At 37.0% G+C, this 21,630-nt stretch overlaps 1 protein-coding gene across 5 annotated transcripts; it reads right to left on the reverse strand.

The window, feature by feature from the left end:
• Positions 1-3,689: 3,689 nt before the first annotated feature.
• On the reverse strand, positions 3,690-21,096 carry Ccdc28a (coiled-coil domain containing 28A). Of its 5 annotated transcripts, XM_076858206.2 has the most exons (6): positions 21,018-21,096; positions 18,609-18,808; positions 14,894-15,057; positions 11,038-11,192; positions 8,089-8,111; positions 3,690-4,286 (listed from the first exon to the last, which is right to left on the reverse strand). In XM_076858206.2, the coding sequence occupies exons 2-6, from the start codon at positions 18,764-18,766 to the stop codon at positions 4,232-4,234; spliced, it is 555 nt and encodes a 184-aa protein (XP_076714321.1). In that variant the 5' UTR covers positions 18,767-18,808; positions 21,018-21,096; the 3' UTR covers positions 3,690-4,231. The 5 variants fall into 5 exon arrangements, with proteins under 5 accessions (XP_076714321.1, XP_076714324.1, XP_076714323.1 ...); XM_076858209.2 differs by lacking the exon at positions 11,038-11,192; XM_076858208.2 differs by lacking the exon at positions 8,089-8,111 and having other exon boundaries at positions 3,690-4,355.
• Positions 21,097-21,630: the final 534 nt, after the last annotated feature.

Raw genomic sequence — 21,630 nt, forward strand, 5'->3', positions numbered from 1 at the left:
TAGATATCCTACGTTCAGAGCATGTAAAAACATGGCCTATTTTGAACATAAATCAGTATGTTTTTACTAATTACACAAGTAAAAAGTAAACAGTGGAAGTGATGGTATGTTTAGAGAAAATCTGGACATCAATAGCATTAATGGTGATAGGAAATGCCATATTTGTGCTGGTATTCTTGAATGCTGGATGGGCTCTTTGATTTGTAAGTTTAAAGCTATAAAATGAAAACTGTAACAAACAAGAAGTAACTGCATGATTTAAACTCATTCAGGAAAAGTAATATTCTTGCTCTAGAACTTTCAAGTCTCTGACTTCTACTTTATGTCAATGAACATTGTTTTTAAACCAGTTTTGAAGTTCCCAGGAGCACAAAAGTTCCTGCAGAACAGACTTGAATGCAATTAAACGACCTGAGTGAATTGAATGGGCTTCACAATGCCCATTCAATTGCACTGAACTTCACTACAGATGTCAGGATGTTCTGTTCTGATACCTGTGGTAACATCTATTAATGAGCACTTTAGTATTTTTTAAAAAATATACTTAGCAGTACCCTGCTTAATTTGTCCTATTTATCAACCGTTAAGAGTTGTAACCACAAACTGTGTTCGCTGTAGGGTCTCTGCATTTCCCCTTCCCTGTCCCTCTACCGGCTTCTCCATATTTTTGGACCCCAAAGTAGGAAAAAGGGTGAGAATAGGCCCCAGGAGGAAGGGAGCTGGAGTGCCATTTTGGAGTCCTATGAAAATCAGTGTTTTCCAAAGTGCTCAAGAACTTTTTACTTCATTTCCGCGAGTGCTCTGGAGGAGGTAAGCCTTTGCTCGCCAGCGCCCTACTCAAATCTGACCCTGCGAAGTGTGTACAAAGCCGTCCTGGGAGGGCGCAGCGCCCCGCCACCGCCCTGCCACCGCCCTGCCACCGCCCTGCCACCGCCCTGCCACCGCCCTGCGCAGGGTCTTTCCCACGCAGCAAGGTGAACTAAGGCGTCCCCAACTTACTGCCCTGAGAGGCCCTAAGCAAAGAATGCGGCCAAGAGGCCCAGGGCTTTACCTCGGGGAAGTGGCAGAGAGGCCCAGCACGGTGGCGGCTGTCTCCTCTTGGGACCGTGCAGTGACTAGCGAGAGCCAGCTCTGCAGCCCGCAGCCCCAGGAGACTGGTGGGACAGCCCCATCTCCAAGGGGACGACAACACGGCCCCGCCACCCCGCCCCTCCGGGGCCCGCGGCCCCGCCCAGCACTGTGTTCGTCGCCAGCCTTGGACTGGAGGACCCTGAAGCCGCGCTCCGCGACAGTCCTGCCAGGCTTGAGTCCAGGCTCCTTCTCCAGCCTCGAAGGTGTCTACGGTGGGAAAACTTTTCGGTGGGATCCCGCGGGTCACTGCACGTCCCTGAAGGGACTTGATTACTGAACCAGCGCTTGCCTGGTCTCACATGAGCTATCAATTTTAAGGCCTGGTGGTGGGAAGGGTGGTTTCTTACTATCATATTTATCTTCGGCAAATCCTCAGAAAATTTTAATTCTTATTGCCAGTTTTAGTTGTACAGAAGTTAAAAATTTTTTTGTAAAACAAATACCACCACCGCATACGCAAATAAAAACAAACAAAAAAAGCCCAACTCCCACTCTAATTATTTTAATTAGTTTCCAATGGTTCTGGTCAAAATAATTTTAAGTATTAACTGTGAAACCTTTAAATTTTTTTTCTTTTGTAATAATTATTTACCTCTGTGAAAAGATGTTCAAGATAAGTACAGAAAACTGGTTAGAAAACTATCTGAATACTATAATACTGAATACTGAGACTTCGTTTTTAAAGGGATATTAAAAAGACCAATTATAACTGGGTATGCTGCCACACACCTGTAATACTAGTCACTGGGGAGGCTGATATAATAGGAACACATGTTCAAGGTCAGCCTGAGGAACTGGTGTAGCTAGATCTTGTCTCAAAAAAGCTGGGTGGAGGGTCTACGGGTATAGCTCTGTGGTAGAACAATTGCCTAGCATGCTTGGGGCCCTGGCTTCAAACCTGAGTACCCTGCTGAAAAAAAAAAATTAAAAGTGAATCAAAATTCTTTGAATTTAGACTATCAAAAATTACTAAAATCAGTTGGGCAATGGTATACTCCCAGTGACTTGGGAGACTCACAGATTTGAGGCCAGCCTCAGCAACCTAGCAAGATCTTGTCTCAAAATAAAAACTAAAAATGAGCATCTTTTACAATATAGAGGTAACTGAGCTATGCACAAACAAAATGTGGTATATATACATAATGGAATACCTCAGTCATCAAAAGAAATTTAACAACCTGGATGAACTTTGAAAGCATGCTACGTGAAAGCAGCCAGCAACAAGAGACTACATACTGTGTGATTCCTTTTACATAAAATGTTTAGAAAGGAAAATGTATAGAGACAGAGTAAATTAAGTTGCCATGATCTTAAGTGTTTAGGGATTGACAAGTGACTGCTAATGGGATTATATTTGAGGTGATGAAATGTTCTAGAATTAGGTCTTGGGGCTAGGGATGTATCAGTGGTAGAGTGTTTGCCTAACATATGCCAGTTTTACCTCCAACATAGCAAGGGGAAAAAAAGAATTAGATTATGATAATGGGTATATAACTCTATGCATCTACTAAAACCCACTGAATTATATATATATATATATATATATATATATATATATATATATATATAAAATTATATTATATAATAAAATTCATAAAATATGTGTACAATTCAGTGGTTTTAGATGTGTAGAATTGTATATTTGTCACATATATATATATGAATTTAAAATATATATATTTGGTTTGTGTGTATGTGTGTGTATGCGCATGTGCACATGGAACTAAACAGATGGAATTGAACTCAGGTGCACTCTATCACTGAGCTACATCCCTAGCCCTTTTTATTTTTTATTCTGAGATAAGGCCTTGCTAAGTTGCTAAAGTTGGCCTCCAATGTGGGATCTTCTGCTCAGCCTCCTGATAACAGGCATATGCCACTGCTCCCAGCTGAGCTGTATACTTTTTTAAAAGGGTAAGTTTTATGACATATAAATTATTCCAATAAAGTTGCTATTAAAAAATAGTGAGTTGGGTGCAGTGGTGTAAATGTACAATCCCAGCAGCTTGGGAGGCTGATGCAAGAGGATCACAGTTCAAAGCCAGCCTCAGCAACTTAGCAAGACCCTGTGTCAAAATTTTAAAAAAGAAAGAAAAAAAAAAATGCCTGGGAATATGGATCAGTGGTTAAGTGCCCCTGGGTTCAATCCTGGTAACAAAAGGAAAAAAAAATGATAATGAAGCTAATGTTTGCTGCACTTTACAGATATCAGCTACTATGCTGAGCATCTTTTATGCACGTCTTCAATTACACCTCATGCAACCACTATCAGTTGGGTACTAACCTCATTTTCTAAATCTAAAACAAAAATTAAACTCAACCTGAGTAAATGTATATGTGCACAAACTAAGGGGCAGAATGGGGATCCAAACCATGGTCTAAGTAACTTTAAAGCCCATACTCTTTTATTACATAGTATATAAATATGTAAAAGGCATAAAATTTACAAGAAAGTTACAGAACCTTACATTTTATAAACACAGTTTACTTTTGAGAATTGAACCCTCATATTTGTAGATTGAAAGACTACCCAATCTCCCAAACAGACAACAGACTCATTTTTAAAAGAATCATTTTATTAAAAATAGCAAATCTCACAAATACTTATTTAACATTTTTGTCACTGGCCATTGGAAAACACACCTGAGTGTGTACTGATTGTCTAGTGTAAACTGAAGCTGGGCTGCCACAAGAGGCCTGTGCAACATCAACTTACGATCAATACTGGAATAAGTTTGATGAGCTCAGGAAGGATAAATCCCTTAGCCCTATCAAGAACATTTAGCACAAATGCATTTCAAGTATAACCCCATATAAGGCAACAGTATCAAGCACAGGAGTACAACCTCTGCATTGCATTTCCTGATTAAGCCTTCATCAAGGCCTAGATCTCCAGTTACCGTGAATTACAGTGAGCACATTTACTAAAAGCAGTATGTGGATACAATCATTGCACTTGCACTTTAATTACTTGAATTCCTATTGTGGAAGATGATTCTGGATTCAGCTGGAAAATTAAAGAATGCTGCTATGGATTCAGCTGTAAAATTAAAGAATGCCGCTTCTCTGCAAATCCCAAGAAAGCAAAGTGCATTTCAGATTAGCTGGTAGAAGTATTTGGAACATCTTGTGCATCCGCCAAATGGAGTTTTTGTCTGAATTCATCAGTTAAGAAGATTTTCATTCTATAGTATGTACTTCTTTTAAATTTCAGGAAATTGGACCTAAGTATTTAAAAAGAAGGAAAGAAAAGAAGTATGTTTAAGGGAAAGCTGCTATGTTGCTATTGGGATCCTTGGATGTGGAAAGACAATTTTTAAATGCAGGAATTATACTCTGTCTATGCTTAGTCAATCACTCCTAAAGATGATGTTCCAGATTCCAACAGAGAATTATTTTTTAATGCAGCAATAATCATTTTTATGATTTAGGAGCTAATTAGAGTCAAATATGATGACTTACTGGATTAAAATAAATATCTGAGAAGACATCTCTTTATCATCTTTAGGAAAACAACTTCTTTGTAAGAGTCCAAATTAATATAATCATATCTCTAAAATATATTCTATAATCCCCTTAATCATTCTTTGAAAAAGAATAATATATGCAGTAAATCTGCATATAGTATTTCTTGCATATATTATTCTTTTCCTTTCTCATCATCACCTCTTATTTTCCTTTCTCCTATACTACTTGTTACCTATTTTCTAAGACCTAATTTAAACAATAATAAGGATACACTGAGGACAATGCTAGCAATACATGAATGGCAGAAATTGCAAAATGGATAGATGTAAGCACAGCCATAAAGGCATTCTAGTTCAGCTGGAAGGATGAGCCTTAACATAAAAAGCTACAGTTAAGCTACATACAAAAGTTCAGTTAAGCTACATACAAAACACTTTATGGAAACCGCAGGCTTGAGTGTAATTTGATAAGGAGGAGAAGGAAGCCAGAGCAACTCCAGGCAGGAAGTACAACCTTAACAAAGGCATGCGGAGAGAATGAATGAATATGGTATTATTAAGACATTCAAAGAACCAGCTTCATGGGGATGAAAAACGTGATGTATAGGCTGTGACTAGATTACTTAGAGTCTTTAAAAAGTTGGACATGGTTTTAAAAATTGACAAGAAGAAAGTAGTGATTTAGGAAGATTAATTTATTAATAGTGCTATCTGAAGTCTAGAACAGTATTATTCAATAAAATAATACTGCAAGCAGGGCACCGTAGCTCATGCCTGTAATCCCAGGGATTCAGGAAACTGAGTGAGGAGGATCATAAGTTTGAGGCCAGTCTCCCCTATTTAGCAAGACCCTGTCTCAAAATTTAAAAAAATAACTAAGGGTCAGGAATGTAGCTCAGAGGTTAAGCACCCCTGGGTTCAATTCCTACCACCAAAACCTAACAAAAACAAAACAGAAAAAAATTTTAAATTTTCTAGCTGTCATATTAAAAGGAAAAAGAATGAAATTGATTGTAATAATATATATTTTACTTTAATATATGTTTAAAAAATCATTTCAATATGTAATCATTACACAAATTGAAATATTTTCCATTCTTTTATGACAAATCTTTGAAATCAGATGTTCTATTACACTCATAACACACTGCAATTCAGCTACATTTCATGTGTTCAATAGCCATGTGTCTAGTAGCTACTATATCGAACAGTGAAGCTCTAGAGTAGGAACAGAAAATTCATAAGTTATGAAAACAGGTAATAAATAAATAAATTAGGTAACCTGTGTTATCATACAGAGAATGAAGAAAGAATGAAAGCAGACTGATGATACCTGACAGCTGCAGTTAAGAGATGGCAAGTAGATTTCATGTCCATGTCCAAGCTCAATAGGCAGAAAGTGCCATGACTGATTAATAATGTCAGCTATGGTTAGAGAATGGATTTTGAAATATTCATGGAGACTGGAACAACAGATACAGTGAAGACAGAGAAAGCAATTAGGAGGAGAAAGATTAATTACCACTAGAACATTTACCATATATGAGGAAACCAGGGTTATCGCACTTTGTTCAAGGTTATATGCCATTTGCCAAGATTTAAAACCAAGTACTCCAAAACCTATACTTTTGTATTATCCCAGGCTGCCTTGTTTGTGGTGGACAAATCCCACCAAAGGTTGAATCAAGGAAAGTGATAAAACAAGTAAGCCTAAATGTTTAACAAAAACTCAGATAAGAGGATAGGAGATAGTTGGGTGTCTTGGGCATAGAAAGAACATAAAACATAAAAGGAATACAGTGAAAAAAAAGAATAAGGAATGACTTCTAAGCAAGTCCCTTATTTAATTCAAATCTTACCCCCTTTTCTTAAAGTCTTTCTTGATAATAACATCTTATATTTATCTATTAATCTCTCCCCATGGTTGATGTGGCTTCTCAAAAATTTATTTTCCTCATCAGCAGAATGGAGAACATAAATAACAACACCTGTGTTATGGTTTGGCTGTGAGGTGTCCCCCAAAAGCTTATGTGTGAGACAGAAATGACTGGGTGTGAGAGTCTTAATCCAATCAGTGAATTAATCCCCTGACATGAATTAACTGAGTGATAACTGAAGTGATAGTGTGTGGCTGGAGGAGGTGGGAACTGGGGTATGGCTTTGTGGTATATATTTGTATCTGGCAAGTGGAGACCCCTCTCTCTGCTTCCTGATCATCATGTGAGCTGCTTCCCTCTGCCACATTCTTCTTCCGTGACATTCAGCCTCACCTTGAGCCCTGAGGAATGGAGTCTCCTGTTTATGGAATGAGACCTCTGAAACCGTGAGCCCCTATATAAACTTTTGCTCCTCTACATTGATCTAGTCGGGTCTTTTGGTCACAGCAGTGAGAAAGCTGACTAAAACAACCTGCTTCCAAAGGTAAGACCAAATGAAGTAATATGTATAAAATCCTTCACACAATAATTAGCAAATAGTAAGTATTTATAAAGGCTAGATGTTAATTGTTATTACTGGATTTGTATATACTTCCTTATTTCTTAATTGTTGTTACTACACAACTGAGTAATTAATAACAGTATATAATGTTATAGAAATAGTAATTTACATACATATATATTCCATATAGTTTGAAAATTTTCACATATACGTTCACATATTACAGAGATCTTTGAGATGTTAAACAACTTGCCCAATGTTACATCATCAAAATATGGAACTAACTATCAAATGATAAAATCTCTAGATGAATAGCCAGTATCCTTTCTATCTCATTATCTGGTTTAAAGGGGATGTTTTACTTCTCAAATTAAATATTCTGTACATATTCTATAACTGGCATCATTTCTTATTACTCTAATGTTCCTACCATTATGTTCAAAAATACATTTTGAAAAGTTCCTCAAATAATTTTTCTAGATTGAAATATTAAATCCTGAATATTGGTAAGCATTGGTGTTTTCCTTTGAGCTATTCCTATATTACGCTTAGCACACTTAATTGTGAAAATGTTGGTTCATAAGTTACATACACATCCCTCAAGGCTGTAATTTGATGATACCTAATTTTCAATTTTATATATTTAAAATAGTCTAGGTAATGTTATTAAGTTAAGTATAGTATATTTTCTCTAGATCCAATAGCCAGTTCACCTCAGAATCTAAGATTCAAATAATTTCTATGGCAATTAGCCTAATCCTTAATTATCATGACTTAAAAAATAATTAACTTAGTTTTTAAAGAGTTCAAAAACAATATAAAGCAATGCAGAATAAAGCAGAAACAAAATTTCAGCACACAAAACATTGAGGAAATTCCATTTGGAAACCAAAGGGGAAGAGAGGTGGACCTGGTAAATATTTTGTATCTTTGTTCACTATACTTAAATAATACCTTTTTCTAAAATGTGATAGGGATTATAAATTACAAAATTATAAATTTTATAATTATAACTATAGGCTTTTCATTGTTGATAGTAGGCAAAGGATACATAGAAGAATTCAATTCTTCCAACTGTAAAACAAAGAAACAAAATTTTTATAAGATAAATATAAGTAATTATAAATATAAGTCATTATTACCTCTATATTTTTAAGGATTTTTTTCATTTAATATTTCTTAAGAAAAACATTCAAAAAATTTCCAATCTGGGAAATTCCCTTTTGCAAATTAATTAAAAAGTAGCTTTAGCTGTGCAGTGGCACAACATGTCTGTAATCCCAACAACTCAGGAGGCTGAAACAGGAGGATCATGAGTTCAAAGCCAGCCTGAACAATGGCGAGGTGCTAAGCAACTCAGTGAGATCCTGACTCTAAATAAAATACAAAATAGGGCTGGGGATGTGGCTTAGTGATCAAGTAAAAAAAAGGTAGCTTTATCATTTATGCAACATAATATGAGAAGAAACTGAAATCAAAGGATAAAAACTGGAGTTTTGTAAGTATTCCCAAACCCATCCATAATTATAATAACTTCTAATAATAACTTTTAAAAGAAAAAGTTGCCATTTTAATTACACTATCTTTAAAACCTTTATGAATTACAAAACTATTTTATGTCATTCAGTTTTAAAGTATAAAGTATAATTTATCACTTTTTGTCTTAGTTTGTTTGGATTGCTATAACAAAACAACATAAACTGCCAAATATGGTGGTCTAGACTGTAATCAGTGACTGGGAGGCTGAGAAAGGAGGATCATAAGGATCACAGGAGGATTACAACACTGGGGATGTAACTCAGTGGTAAAGTGTCCCTGGGTTCAATCCCCAGTAGCAAAAAAATAAATAAATAAAAAATAATTACCATAAACTGGTGGCTTGTGAACAACAGAAATTCATTTCTCACAGTTCTGGAGACTGGAAGTTCAAGATTAAAATGTCAGCAGATTTGGTGTCTGGTGACCTCCCACTTCCTGGTTCCAATATGGCAACCTCTCATTGTGTACTCACAGGTAGAAGGGGTAGGGGTCTCCCTCATGCCTCTTTGAATGGGCACTAATTCCAGTCTTGACCTTTTTACTCCCAAAGGCCACCTCCCACTACCATAACCTTTGGGTTGAGAATTTCAACATATAATTTCTGGGAAGACACAAACATTCAAATCATAGTACACCTAACTTTACAGAAGGAAAAATCTGAATTACAAAGATATTAAAATTGTTCAGTGTTACACAGTATAATCTAAATATAAGCCTTGAACTAAACAAAGGTTTTTCTGGCTTCAAATTCAGTGTTCTTTTTACCACATCATAGTTATTTTCCTACAGTGCATAGCAAACTAAGTTATATTTGCTAAGAGGAATAAAACAAAACAAACTGGTAAAAAGAAATGCTTGCAATACTGCATTCAAAAAACCTGAAAAATAAAAAGAATAGAGGCTTGAAATTTAAAGTATGGGCATACAGTTTCCCTTGAATTTGCTTATTCAAATGACAGAGAAAAGCAACAGTAGACCCTTCTTATCATTAGTAAATATGAAATTTAAAACTAAAGTATGTTGAATTTGTTTTATTTATGTTTGTCTTGAAAAGCATTTAAAGAGACAAATGAACTAACAATTCTCAGTCCAACAAAGTTACAAGATGATGGGGCTGAAAAGTGACTACTCCCAAAATTCATGTTTTAGTGCTCACCCATAATATTTCAGAATGAGTATACTTGGAGACTAGGCTTTAAGAGGTAATTAAGTGGGGCTGGGGATGTGGCTCAAGCGGTAGCGTGCTCGCCTAGCATGCGTGCGGCCCGGGTTCGATCCTCAGCACCACATACAGACAAAGATGTTGTGTCTGCCAAATACTAAAAAATCAATATTAAAATTCTCTCCCTCTTTCTCACTCTCTCTTTAAAAAAAAAAAAAAAGAGGTAATTAAGTCAAAATGAGGTACTTAGAGTGGGCCCTAATCCAATGTTACAGGTGCCCTTAAAAAGGAGAGGAAATTTTTACAGGTGTGCACAGAGGGAGAATGCCATGTGAATACGAAGGTCACTATCTAGAAACCAAGGACAGAGGCTTCAGAAGAAACCAACCTTGTCAACCCCTTGAACTCCAACTTTCAGCCTCCAGAACTGTGAGAAAATAAATTCCTGTTGCTTAAGCCAGCCACCCTGTCTGTGGTACTTGGTTATGGCAGCCTACCAAACTCATATACATGGCAATGTACTAAATTACCATAGACACCCAACACAATTCTGTATTTAAAAATAGGTAACCACCACCTAAGTAAAAATAACAAAGAATATTAATCATTTTAGGTAAAGTTCTTTTTTTAAATTTTTTTTAGTTATTAATGGACCTTTATTTATATGTGGTACTGAGGATTGAACCCAGTGCCTCACATATGCTAGGAAAGCGCTCTACTACTGAACCACAACCCCAGCCTGAGGTAAAGTTCTTTGACTACTATCGTCTCTAAAGATCTGTACATATATATGTAAACAACATTTTTACATGTAATATCTGTGCATATATAATATGTGCATCAGCAAATATTTCCTTTTTAGATTTTCCAGTTTTCTGAAGATACATGTTTAGACATAAGTATGATTATTTCCTTAGGATAGATTTCTTTGGAAAACGTACTTTTTAAAAAAGTAAAGTACAACTTGGATAAAACCTGAAAATATTAAATCAAAGAATACCCTTAAGGCACATATTTTGTATAATTCCATTTATATAAAATTCCACAGTAGGCAAATCCATAAAGGCAGAAAGTAGACTGGGGGTTTGTAAAGGATGGGGAGAGCGGGGGGAATTGAGAGGTACAGGCTTCTTTTGGGGGTAATTAACATGTTCTGAAATTAAGACAGTGATTACATCTGCACAACACTATGAATATACTAAAAACCAGTAAATTGTACACTTTAAAGTGTTTAAAAGGTGAGTTTTGTAAAGTGAACTTTATTGCCATATTTTTTTTTTAAAGAATAACTATACTTACATCAGACAGAAGCCTGTCCAGATTGGAATCACTGGCTGTTTTTCTCTTATCCTCAGGAAGTTCCTCTAACTCCCCATAGAGCTCCAAATTCAAGCGAGCTAATTTCTCTTGCATTCCCCGAACATGTTCCATCTGTTCTATGGAACATTCATTTCCTGGGGAACATTCCAGAACATTAATAAAGATTAATGTTAAAACTAATAGCCTTGAGGAAAAACATATAAACTCTGGGTGCTCTAAAAGAAATCCATGTTTTTTCTTTTGTAAATTAGATTTTTAATGATTGCATATTTTCTATGTATAATTATAAATCAAAAACACCATACTGGGGATTGAACTTGAACCCTGGGGCACTCTACCACTGAGCTTCATCCCCAGCCCTTTTCATTTTTTATTTTGAGACAGCATCTCACTAAGTTGTCAAGGCTGTCCTTGAACTTGTCTCAGCTTCCTGAGTTGCTGGGATTACAGGCATGTGCACCATGCCTGGCACAAATCAAATTTTTGATCAGGAGAACAATAACCAACCTAATAATTGACCTTGTTCACTAAAAGAAAATATGTATTTTTTAAAAAAAAAAAACAAAATCTTTCCTTAAGTAATAAAAATATTTTTATTCAATAGCAATATAATATATAGAAGCAACAGCACCGTCTAAGTTCAATTTGACAACTAACATTTGAATTGACTGACCCAACATTTTATAATGAGTGAAATTAAGATTTCTATCAGAACTTCAACCATGAATCATTTTTTCTAAGCACTTATATATTCTTCCTTTAGAAAATATTTATGAAGTATGAAGAATGTTATGAAGCAAGAACAGCATAATGTAATTTTTTTTGGCGGAGTGGGTACTAGGGATTGAACTCAGGGGTACTCAACCACTGAGCCACATCTCCAGCCCAATTTTGTATTTTAGTTAGAGATAGGGTCTCACTGAGTTGCTTAGTGCCTCGCTTTTGCTGAGGCTGGCTTTGAACTTGCAGTCCTCCTGCCTCAGCCTGCTGAGCCATTGGGATTATAGGCATGCACCACCATGCCCGGCTATAATGTAATGTTTTTGATCATATACACATTAGTGCAAGGCAACTTGCTTGGTAAAGGATAGATCTTACATGATTTACTGACTACAGTGACATCATCTGCCCACAAGAACAAATTTATGTAAATATTACATAGTACACATCCTTATCCAGTTTAAGTACAGCCTCTGCAAACTCATGATACTATAATTAAAAAAAAAAAAAAGTGTTTTCTATTTTTCCTAAATGTACTAAACAGGCAGTTCAGCTAAAGTTAAAATACATATCTTGAGTCAATATGAATTAATGTAGATTATACTATAGTTTCCTGTAGTGAGCTTTATAACTTAATTAACTATACTATAGTATATTAAGGACTACTAATATTTAAAATTAGTTACAATTCTTTCAAAATCATCCTTTATTCACAGTAAATGATTTCTATTTTAACTATTAGTAACATGGAAGAACAAATACCTCAAGATATGTGTGTGTGTGTGTGTGTGTGTGGTGGTGTAAGGGGTGTGTGTGTGGGAGAGAGAGAGAGAGAGAGAGAGAGAGAGAGAGAGAGAGAAAAATATATTTAGTAAGAATAAAAATATAAAGCAGTTGAAACCACAAGGGAAAAGATGAGTGAGTCAGAAAATGGATGAAGGTAACCTAAAAGCAACAGATGCACCAGAAGACTAAAAAGTAATAGATGGAAGAGAAACAATAAACAATAGAAAAAGCATTCTGCAAGATGAAAGATGAGTCAGCAAGTAAGAAAGCCTTACTGAATCCCAGGCAGGACTGACGAGAAAAGACAAAGACCTAAGCACATGTTGATAAATGCCTAAACTTTAAAGATTAAAAAAGATCTTTTAAGTATCAATGCAGAAAAAAAATTATTACCTACTAAGAAAGAATCCAACTGGCAAATAAATCTCATGGTGACACTTACAGAGAGCAGTAGAGTACCAGACACATAAGAAAGGACTTCAGTTCAAACATATAAAGTTACCTACATAGCAAGAATTGTGTAGGGAGGTAGGAAAGAAGTAAAAGTGGTCTAAAGGGAACATCTCAAGGATGGGAAGGAAGAAAGAAGGAGAGAGGAAAGTCAAAGAATTCTTCAGATACCACCATACCGGGATGAGGTAGTGCTAAAAGTGATGTGCTTTTAATGTATTCTTTTCAACATACTATATAAAAGACTACAAATCCAGAAACAATAAAAGAAAAGATAGACATAGTTGAGTATGCAAAAAATTAAAACTTTTACAAAGTTAAATTGCTCTTGGCAATTAACAACAGGATAAATAACCAAATTCAAAACTGAATGAAATACTAAAAAGAGCAATCCAACTGCTTACCAAATACACATAAATACTCAAATTCAGTAGAAATTTTAATACTGTTGGCTCAACACAGTGACACCAAGTTGAAATACTGGTAACTCAGAAGGCTAAAGCAGGAGGGCTACAAGTTTGAGGCCAGCCTCAGCAACTTAGTCAAACCCTGTCTCAAATACCTGTCTGCCTTCCTGCCTGTCTGTCTATCTCTATATCTACATATCTACATATATATGTACAGAGAGAGTTGGGGTACTGGAGATGTAACTCAGCATCCATGGGTTTAATTGTCAGTACTAAAAGCTTAAAATAAATAAATAAATTTAAAGAATCTTAATTGATGCCAACAGAGTAGCAAAAATTAAGACACAATACCATTAAAGACACTATACAAAACTGTTCTTGATGGGAATTTGGGAAAAAAACCCTTTTTTTCTATACCTTTTCTTTACTCAACAATATTTGATGGAACTCTTTTGTAAACTGCTGCTAGAAATGAGAAATGTAAGGGTTTTTTTTTCTTTTTTAGAAAGCAATCTGGACACTTCAATTAAAATTAAAATTACATATATGCCTTGACCCAATAATTCCACTCATGGTAATTCTTTGCAAAGAAATAAAAGTACCAGAATAAGAATTAATCTAAGAATCTTCACTGTGGAAGCCAAGCATGGTGGGGCACATCTGTGATCCCAATTACTTAGAAGGTTGAGGCAGGAGGAACCCAAGTTCAAGGTTAGCCAGGGAAACTTAGTGAGACCCTATCTCAAAATTAAAAAAACAAGGGGCTGGGGTTGTGGCTCAGTGGTAGAGCACTTGCCTAGCATATGTGAGGCACTGGGATCGATCCTCTGCATCACATAAAAATAAATAAGTAAAAATAAAGATATTGTGTCCATCTACAACTAAAAAAAGTACTTAAAAAATAAAAAAATAAATAAAAATGGCTGAGAATGTAGCTCAGTGGTAAAACGCCCATGTGTTCAATCCTTAGTGCCACACACACAAAAAAAAGGTTCACTATACCTTTGCATTTAGTGGCTCAGAGATGTGAATAGGAAAATGATTGAAATAAAGTAGAGCATATTCATAACTTAGAATACTATGTAGCAATTAAAAGGAGAATGTATTAGAGCTGTGCAGAGAGTTCCATCAAATATTGTTGAGTAAAGAAAAGGTACAGAAAAGTATACATAAGGTCCCATCTATGTAAAACAATGAAAACAAAAATCTGTGCGTGTGTCTGCATGTCTAAATATTGACATTCATGCAGATTATAACCTGGGGAAAATATACAAAGATGTAACCTAACTGTTAACATGGTTAACTGGTTGGGGAGAAGAGGAGAGATGGAAGAAGCAGAAGGCATAAGAAAGGGGAGAAGGAAGTCAATCAATAAAAACATGGGTGAGGGAAAGTCCACGCTTCCATAAATCAATATATATGTTAACAACAAACATCTTAAAAAATAGTAAAGAGAAATATTTACTGCTTACCAAATGCTTGAAGTTTTCCAGAGTGGAAATCATTCAGAAGACTCAGGAGCCCTCGCTCCATTTCCTGAACGTCAGAGACATCAGTGAGGAAAGAGTGCTGAATGGGAGTTGACTGAGCACCTTTTCCTTCTCCACTCTGAGGTTTGGTCTTTTCTTTCATCACTCTGCAGAGAAAATGCAATTAATTCTAGTTACAGCTTTTCAGGCTATTCTAGATTTAATTTTTGCTTAATTTTTCCCTTAAGAACAAGAAATCAGAAAAAAGTCAATACTAAATAAAACCAGTAACCTCAAGCCATAGACCAGGAAAAAAACAATCAGGGGATAGGAAGAACAGGTTGTGAACATCTCAAACAAATGCATGGAATACAATTTCTTATTCATATAAAAGCTGTGGGGTTTTTTTGTTTGTTTGTTTGTTTGTTGTACTGGGGATTGAATCCAAGGGTGTTTAACCACTGAGCAACATTCCTAGCCTTTTTTGTTTTTTTAATTTTTTATTTTGAGACAGGGTCTCAATAAGTTCCTTAGGGCCTTGCTAATTTGCAGATGCTAGCCTTGAACTTGTGATTCTCCTGCCTCCAATGGCTGGGATTATTGGCACGCACCCCATATCAGGCAAGAAGTTTGATTAATACATTTATATGATACACTATTTCTCTGGACTATAAAAAATTGAAAAGAAAATTAGTCTTTTTTACTAGCTTATGTTTCATTATTTCATTTTTCAGTAAAACATCTTCCCCTTCTGAACTTTGCCCTATTTGTTCCTTGAATTATCAGTAATTCCACAAATGATTATGGGGTCCCTACTCTGTAGCTGACATACCAGAAGTGCCCTGTCTAAGGACAAAAGAAGACATTTAAATATATAGTCACCATATGATGCAGTGCTAAAAACCTCTTGTAATCCTTGACCCCTCCAACTTCATAAGGCCCCCACAAACTATCATGAAGTCCTATTGATTATACCCATAAATTATCTAATTTTCCTAGTTCTCTCCTTTGCCACTGCCTTCTTCACCCCCCTCCCTTCTTCTTCTTTTTTTTTTTTTTCTCTCTCTCTCCCTCCTTGGTGCTAGGGCCTCCTGTGTCTAGGCAAGGCCTCTACCACTGAGCTACATCTCCAGCCACCATCATAGCTCTTGTCCTAATGACTCCAGCACCTTCCCAACTGGTCTCCCTATCTCTGTGTGTGGTCTCTGATCCCCCTTCCTGCCTCACAAGGCAGCCAGGTCCACTTCTTAAAAATCAAATCATATCATATAATTTATACCCTTCAGCTTTGCACTGCTTCCTAAGTCCCATATCCTTAAGAAATCCTATCTTCTCCTGTCTGTGATCTAACTACTACCCTGAATCTCTTTAGTTTTCTAGAAACAGTCTGTCTTCTTACATGCTAATCCTCTGCCTACATTCACATATTCTGCTACTGCCACCCTTGCCAGGCGACCTCCCACACATCCTTTAAATCTGTTTAAATACTGTTTCCTCAGGAGGGCCTTTTAGGAACCCCGAGACTAATTATCACTTATTGCACGTCTGGCATATGCCAGGCTCTCAACTACTTGAATGACAGTGCTATGCACACTGCCATATAAAAGCAAAGAGCAGGTCATACAGCCCAGGGTAATCTAGGAGGGCTTCCTCAAGGTGATATGTGAGTGAAGGCTTAACAAGCAAGGAGGGGTTAAATAGGCAAAAAGGAAAAGGTGTTGTTGTGATATCTTTAAAACCCAATATAAACTACAGATTCTTGGTGTGTGTGTCTGTGTGTGTGTGTGTGTGTGTATTACTCAGTTTTTTTCTTTTATTTCAGTACTTGGGACTGGACACAGGAATGCTTATCACTGAGCCACAGACCCAGCCCTTTATATTTCTTATTTTGACACAGGGTCTGCTAAGTTGCCCAGAAGTTGTGATCCTCCTAACTCAGCCTTTGGAGCTACTGAGATTGTAGTTATATGCCCAGGTGTACTTATCACTGAGCCACAGACCCAGCCCATTTTACTTCTTAATTTGACACAGGGTCTTGCTAAGTTGTCCTGAAGTTATGATCCTCCTGTACCTCAGCCTCTGGAGCTACTGAGATTGTAGGCATATGCCACAGCACCCAGTCTCAATTCATTTTTATATAACACTAAAGACATCTTATCCACAACTGTACTTGAGGATAATATAAATATGATAATATAAATACATACATATATATATATATATATATATATATATAGTTGGTAAAAGCACTGGACAAAAGAAAGAAAATAATAATTCTTAAGAAAAAATTTAGAATTCAAAGGCTGTTGTTACACTAACAGTTCTTTACAAAGTAAAGTTTACATTTTCTGTAAGTTGTGTTAAATCACATTATCCAGTACTTTGCTACTACTCAAAATGCTGTCCATGACCCAGTAACATCAATCTTACCTGTGAGCTTACCGGAAATGCTCATGTGAGGCCCTATCTCAGACTGATTTAGAATCTATATTTTATTTTTGGGTACTTGGGATTGAAACCAGGTGGGCATTACCACTGAACTATATTCCTTATCCCTTTGTATTTTACATTTAGAGACAGAGTCTTGCTGAGTTGCTTAGAGCCTCATTACGTTGTTGAAGCTGGGCTTAAATTTTCGATCCTTCTGCCTCAGCCTCCCCAGTCACTGGGATTATAGGTATGCCTCACTGCACCCAGCTAGAATCTGCATGTTAAAGAAATCCACATTAAATTCTGAGATAAACCACTATAAAATGTAAGGTTTCAATATAATAAATATATTTTTCTCCTCTCAAATTTGGAAATTTTATTGAAGAAACAGTTTCACATCAATTCACTGTTTAACAACCCTCTCAAAAAAGAAAAAAACCACAGAAGATAAAACGAAACCAATTATTCCTACTTCAATGCTTTTGTTTATGTCTCATTGCCTCACTTTATGTTAAGACAATTTAATACCAAAAATCATACAATGAAATTACAATATTGCAAAGCCCCACTGTGAATATAGTCAGGCACACAATGATGATCAATACAGCTTTAGTCCTCAGCAAGCCTACATTCTAGAAAATAGGGGAATAAAATTACCAGGTAAAAAATGACAATAATATCAGTTTTTAAACTGCTATTAAGAATTTAGAGAAAGGCAAGTTGTGGTGGGGCACACCTGTAATTTCAGCTACTCTAGAGGCTGAGGCAGGAGGATCCCAAGTTCAAGACCAGCCTGGGTAATTTAGCATAACCCTGTATCAAACTTAAAAATTAAAAGGACTAAAGATGCAGCTCAGTGCTTGGTTGGCATATATAAGGCCCTAAGTTCAATCCCAGTACAAAGGAGGGAGGGTGGGGGTGGGGTGGAAAGAATGAATGAATTAATTTAAAGAAAGGAATTCTTGCCTTAAAATTTCTTAGCCTTCTTTCTCTACCAATTATAACTTTATTCAAAATCTGACTCTAAAACTGGGCACCTGATTTCCCAGCAACTTGGGAGAGGTTGAGATAGAGGGATCAGGAGGATTACATATTTGAGGCCAATCTCAGCAACTTAGTGAGTCCCTAAGCAACTTAGCAAGACCTGTCTCAAAATAAGAAATAAAAGGAGCTAGGGATATTGAACCCTGGATTCAATCCACACTACAAAAAAAAAAAAAAAAAAAAAGGAGGAATTGACTCAATATTTAATAGAATTTTACTGTGAAAATGTGAAAGAAGAATTCACCTTTTTAACTTTGGTCGCTGTGAAGTTGACTGAGATGCTGGATTTGAAAACCCTGTGCTCTTACTAACTGGAATGGCATTTTTTTTGGCATTAACAACCTGAGTAGAATGGGCGCTAAAAGATTTTGGACTCCTCCTCTTCACTTTCCTCTCTTCCATTGCTTTAAGTTCCTTGTTGCACCAAGGCCAGCTTCTTAAGACCTAAGTAAAGAAACACAGTAATTGTATACATTAGCTATAATATGAAAGAGATTCAAAGACCCACTCAAAGGAGGATTAAGAATTTCAGAGGTCATTAGAAAGTAAGAATAAGGATCCCTTAAGTTTGTGTGATATACTTTATACTTTTTTTTAACCATTTTCTTAATTCACTTTTCCTACAAATATTTGCTGATTCTCTCCCATGAGCCAGGTACTATTATGAATATTGAGGAGACAGCACTAAATACGACAAAGTTCCTGCCCTTGAGAAGCAAACATTACACAAGGTGCACAATATATATAAACAATAAAACAAGTCATTCGTGTTATATCCCAGCCTGACTCAAGTTAGGTGGCCTTTAGGTCTCCCTTTCAAAATGTATTCTTAGAAAAAACAACTCAGATTCAGACAGATGTATAATTTTCAGGGTATCAGAATTTTAAATAACAACTATAAGTCTTATTTCAATTACCAAGCAAACATTAGTTTGTACCTGGAAGTAAGACTGATTCTAGCTAGATTCTAGCTCTATGATCAAGTGCAGTTCTATAAAATCAAGCTTGTTTCTCGCCTATTTTGAATACTTAAATATACTACCAATGTCTAAGGAAACATGAATCATATCTTTGGTTTTGCTCATATTTTTAAAATTAACACTATAAAGTTACAGATGTCCCTTTCATGGGGAATATATGTGTAAGGCTTTATATTTATCTCCATACTGTCCCATTACTTCATATATTAACCAGTTTTATTTCTTAGCTATCCCAAAATTTCCTTCTACATTTCTGTTTTATTTTTGCATAGGTTAATTTTTTTCTTAATTCCATTGACTCCTTTATCATAAAAATGAGAAATTCAGATGGCTATATACCCTATCAAATTGTATACTGCCTCAGGAACATTAGACCTTTTAAAAAATATCTTGTTGTATTTAATTATGCTGTGACTGTTCAAAAAGATTCAAACCCTGCTGTCACTCCTAAAAGTTATTTGAGAATTTTAATGAAAATAGATTTTCTTTCTTGCTATTGTCTGGACTCAGTACCATTAGCCCTGGAAATTAAAATGCTGAGTTTTGATTGACTCTAGACAATCACGAGTTTAGTTATGATACCTCCAAAAAAGAAAAGGCTTTCTGGGAAAGATGCCAGTGCCCAGTCTCTAATTCCAGACACCAACTGTAAATCCATTTAAATATTGGCAAACAATATTTCTCCTAACAAGCATTTTTAGGCCAGGTGCCTTGGCCAAAACCTGCAATTCCAGCCACTCAAGAAGCTGGGACAGGAGGATCACAAATTCCAGGCCAGCCTTGGCAACTCTGTCTCAATCAATCAATCCATCAACAAAAGGAATGGGGAATTAACTCAGTGGTAGAAAGTTCCTGGTTCAATCCCCAGTACTGGTGGGAGAAATGAAAGCATTTTTAGTAATAAAACACTCATTTGGGGTTTGTTTCAACATGCAAATTAAATGGAACTGTAAAAGGCAACTGAATAGAGACAATAGGGTATCAGTTCTCCAAAGAGGCAAGGGTCTGCATACATTTATGATACACATAAACACATTGGCCTTCAAATTTTAAGATGGTAATAATACAGCCTTGTATGGTGGCAGATGCCTGTAAATTCCGGCCACTCCGGAGGCTGAGAATGGACCTCCTCAGCAATCTGGCTAGATCCTATCTCAAAATTAAAAATAAAAAGGACTGGGGACGTAGCTCAGTGGTAAAGTGACCGGGTTCAATCCTCAGCAACCCCTCCCAAAAAGGATGCTAACACATTTGGCGACCCACGATCAAGGGAGGAAAACAAACAAACAAACAAACAAACAACAAAAAAAAACCCTAAGAAGTAAAGTAACGCAAATAAACCGTGGCCTCAGGCAATGGTGTTCTGCGGGGCCAAGGCTTGAGATTTATTCGTTTAGTGAAGGTAATATGTGTCACAAAACCACCGAAATCCTTCTTATATACCAAGCAGCATGGAACGTTTTAGACAAGGCGCAAACCGTTCAGGCTTACAAACTAATTTTGGGTGCCAGACCCTGCCTCCAAGCAGGACCAGGGAAAGTCCCTCTGGACTTCACCCCATTCCCCTTTCCCAGTCCCCCAAAGCGATGACCCATCACCATCCCAAATCTAGCACTGACCTAAGGGGGCCTTAAGGAGGGCGTTGCGGGGTTTCCTTTGCTTTCATTACCTACCCGAGGAAGCAGAGAGTCCGGGTCCCTTTCCTCAACCCGCAAAGATCCGGGAACCTCGGACGCCACTGCCGCAGCTGCAGCTAGATCCCGGGTCACATCTCCCGACCCGCGGCAGCGCAGCGCCCCTTGTTTACGGAAGTGACACAAGGAGGCGGTGCCTTCGTAACCTGGGCGGGAGCCCCGCCCCTTCCTGCACCAACAGTGTCTCTCGGGTCTCCGCCCTCGGCACCTCATTGCTTCCCCCCGCCCTTCCTTCAGCTGTGACTCTGAAAGGCGTGGAAAGGAGGACCCATGACCGGCCGTTGCACTTTAGGCTCTGTGGCCCAGACACAGGGCGTGATAAAGAGTGGCGGTGGAGCTGGGAAAGGTGAATGTAGCACCCTTACAGGACGCAGCCCCGCCCCTGAGGCGAGGCTCAGCCCCACGCACTACAATTCCCAGCATGCTATTCGTATAAAGCCGGGGGCGGAGCAAGGTGTCGCCATAGCAACGGTTCCTGATTGTTTCTGATTCGCTGCCCCAACTCTAGTAGGCTAAACCGACTGCGGTTGAAGGGCCGCGGGAAAAACGAGGTTGTGATCAGGTCGCTGAGACCCTAAATGAGGTTATTGTT

The sequence above is a fragment of the Callospermophilus lateralis genome, chromosome 6, assembly GCF_048772815.1.
Source record: "Callospermophilus lateralis isolate mCalLat2 chromosome 6, mCalLat2.hap1, whole genome shotgun sequence".
Lineage (NCBI taxonomy): Eukaryota > Metazoa > Chordata > Mammalia > Rodentia > Sciuridae > Callospermophilus > Callospermophilus lateralis.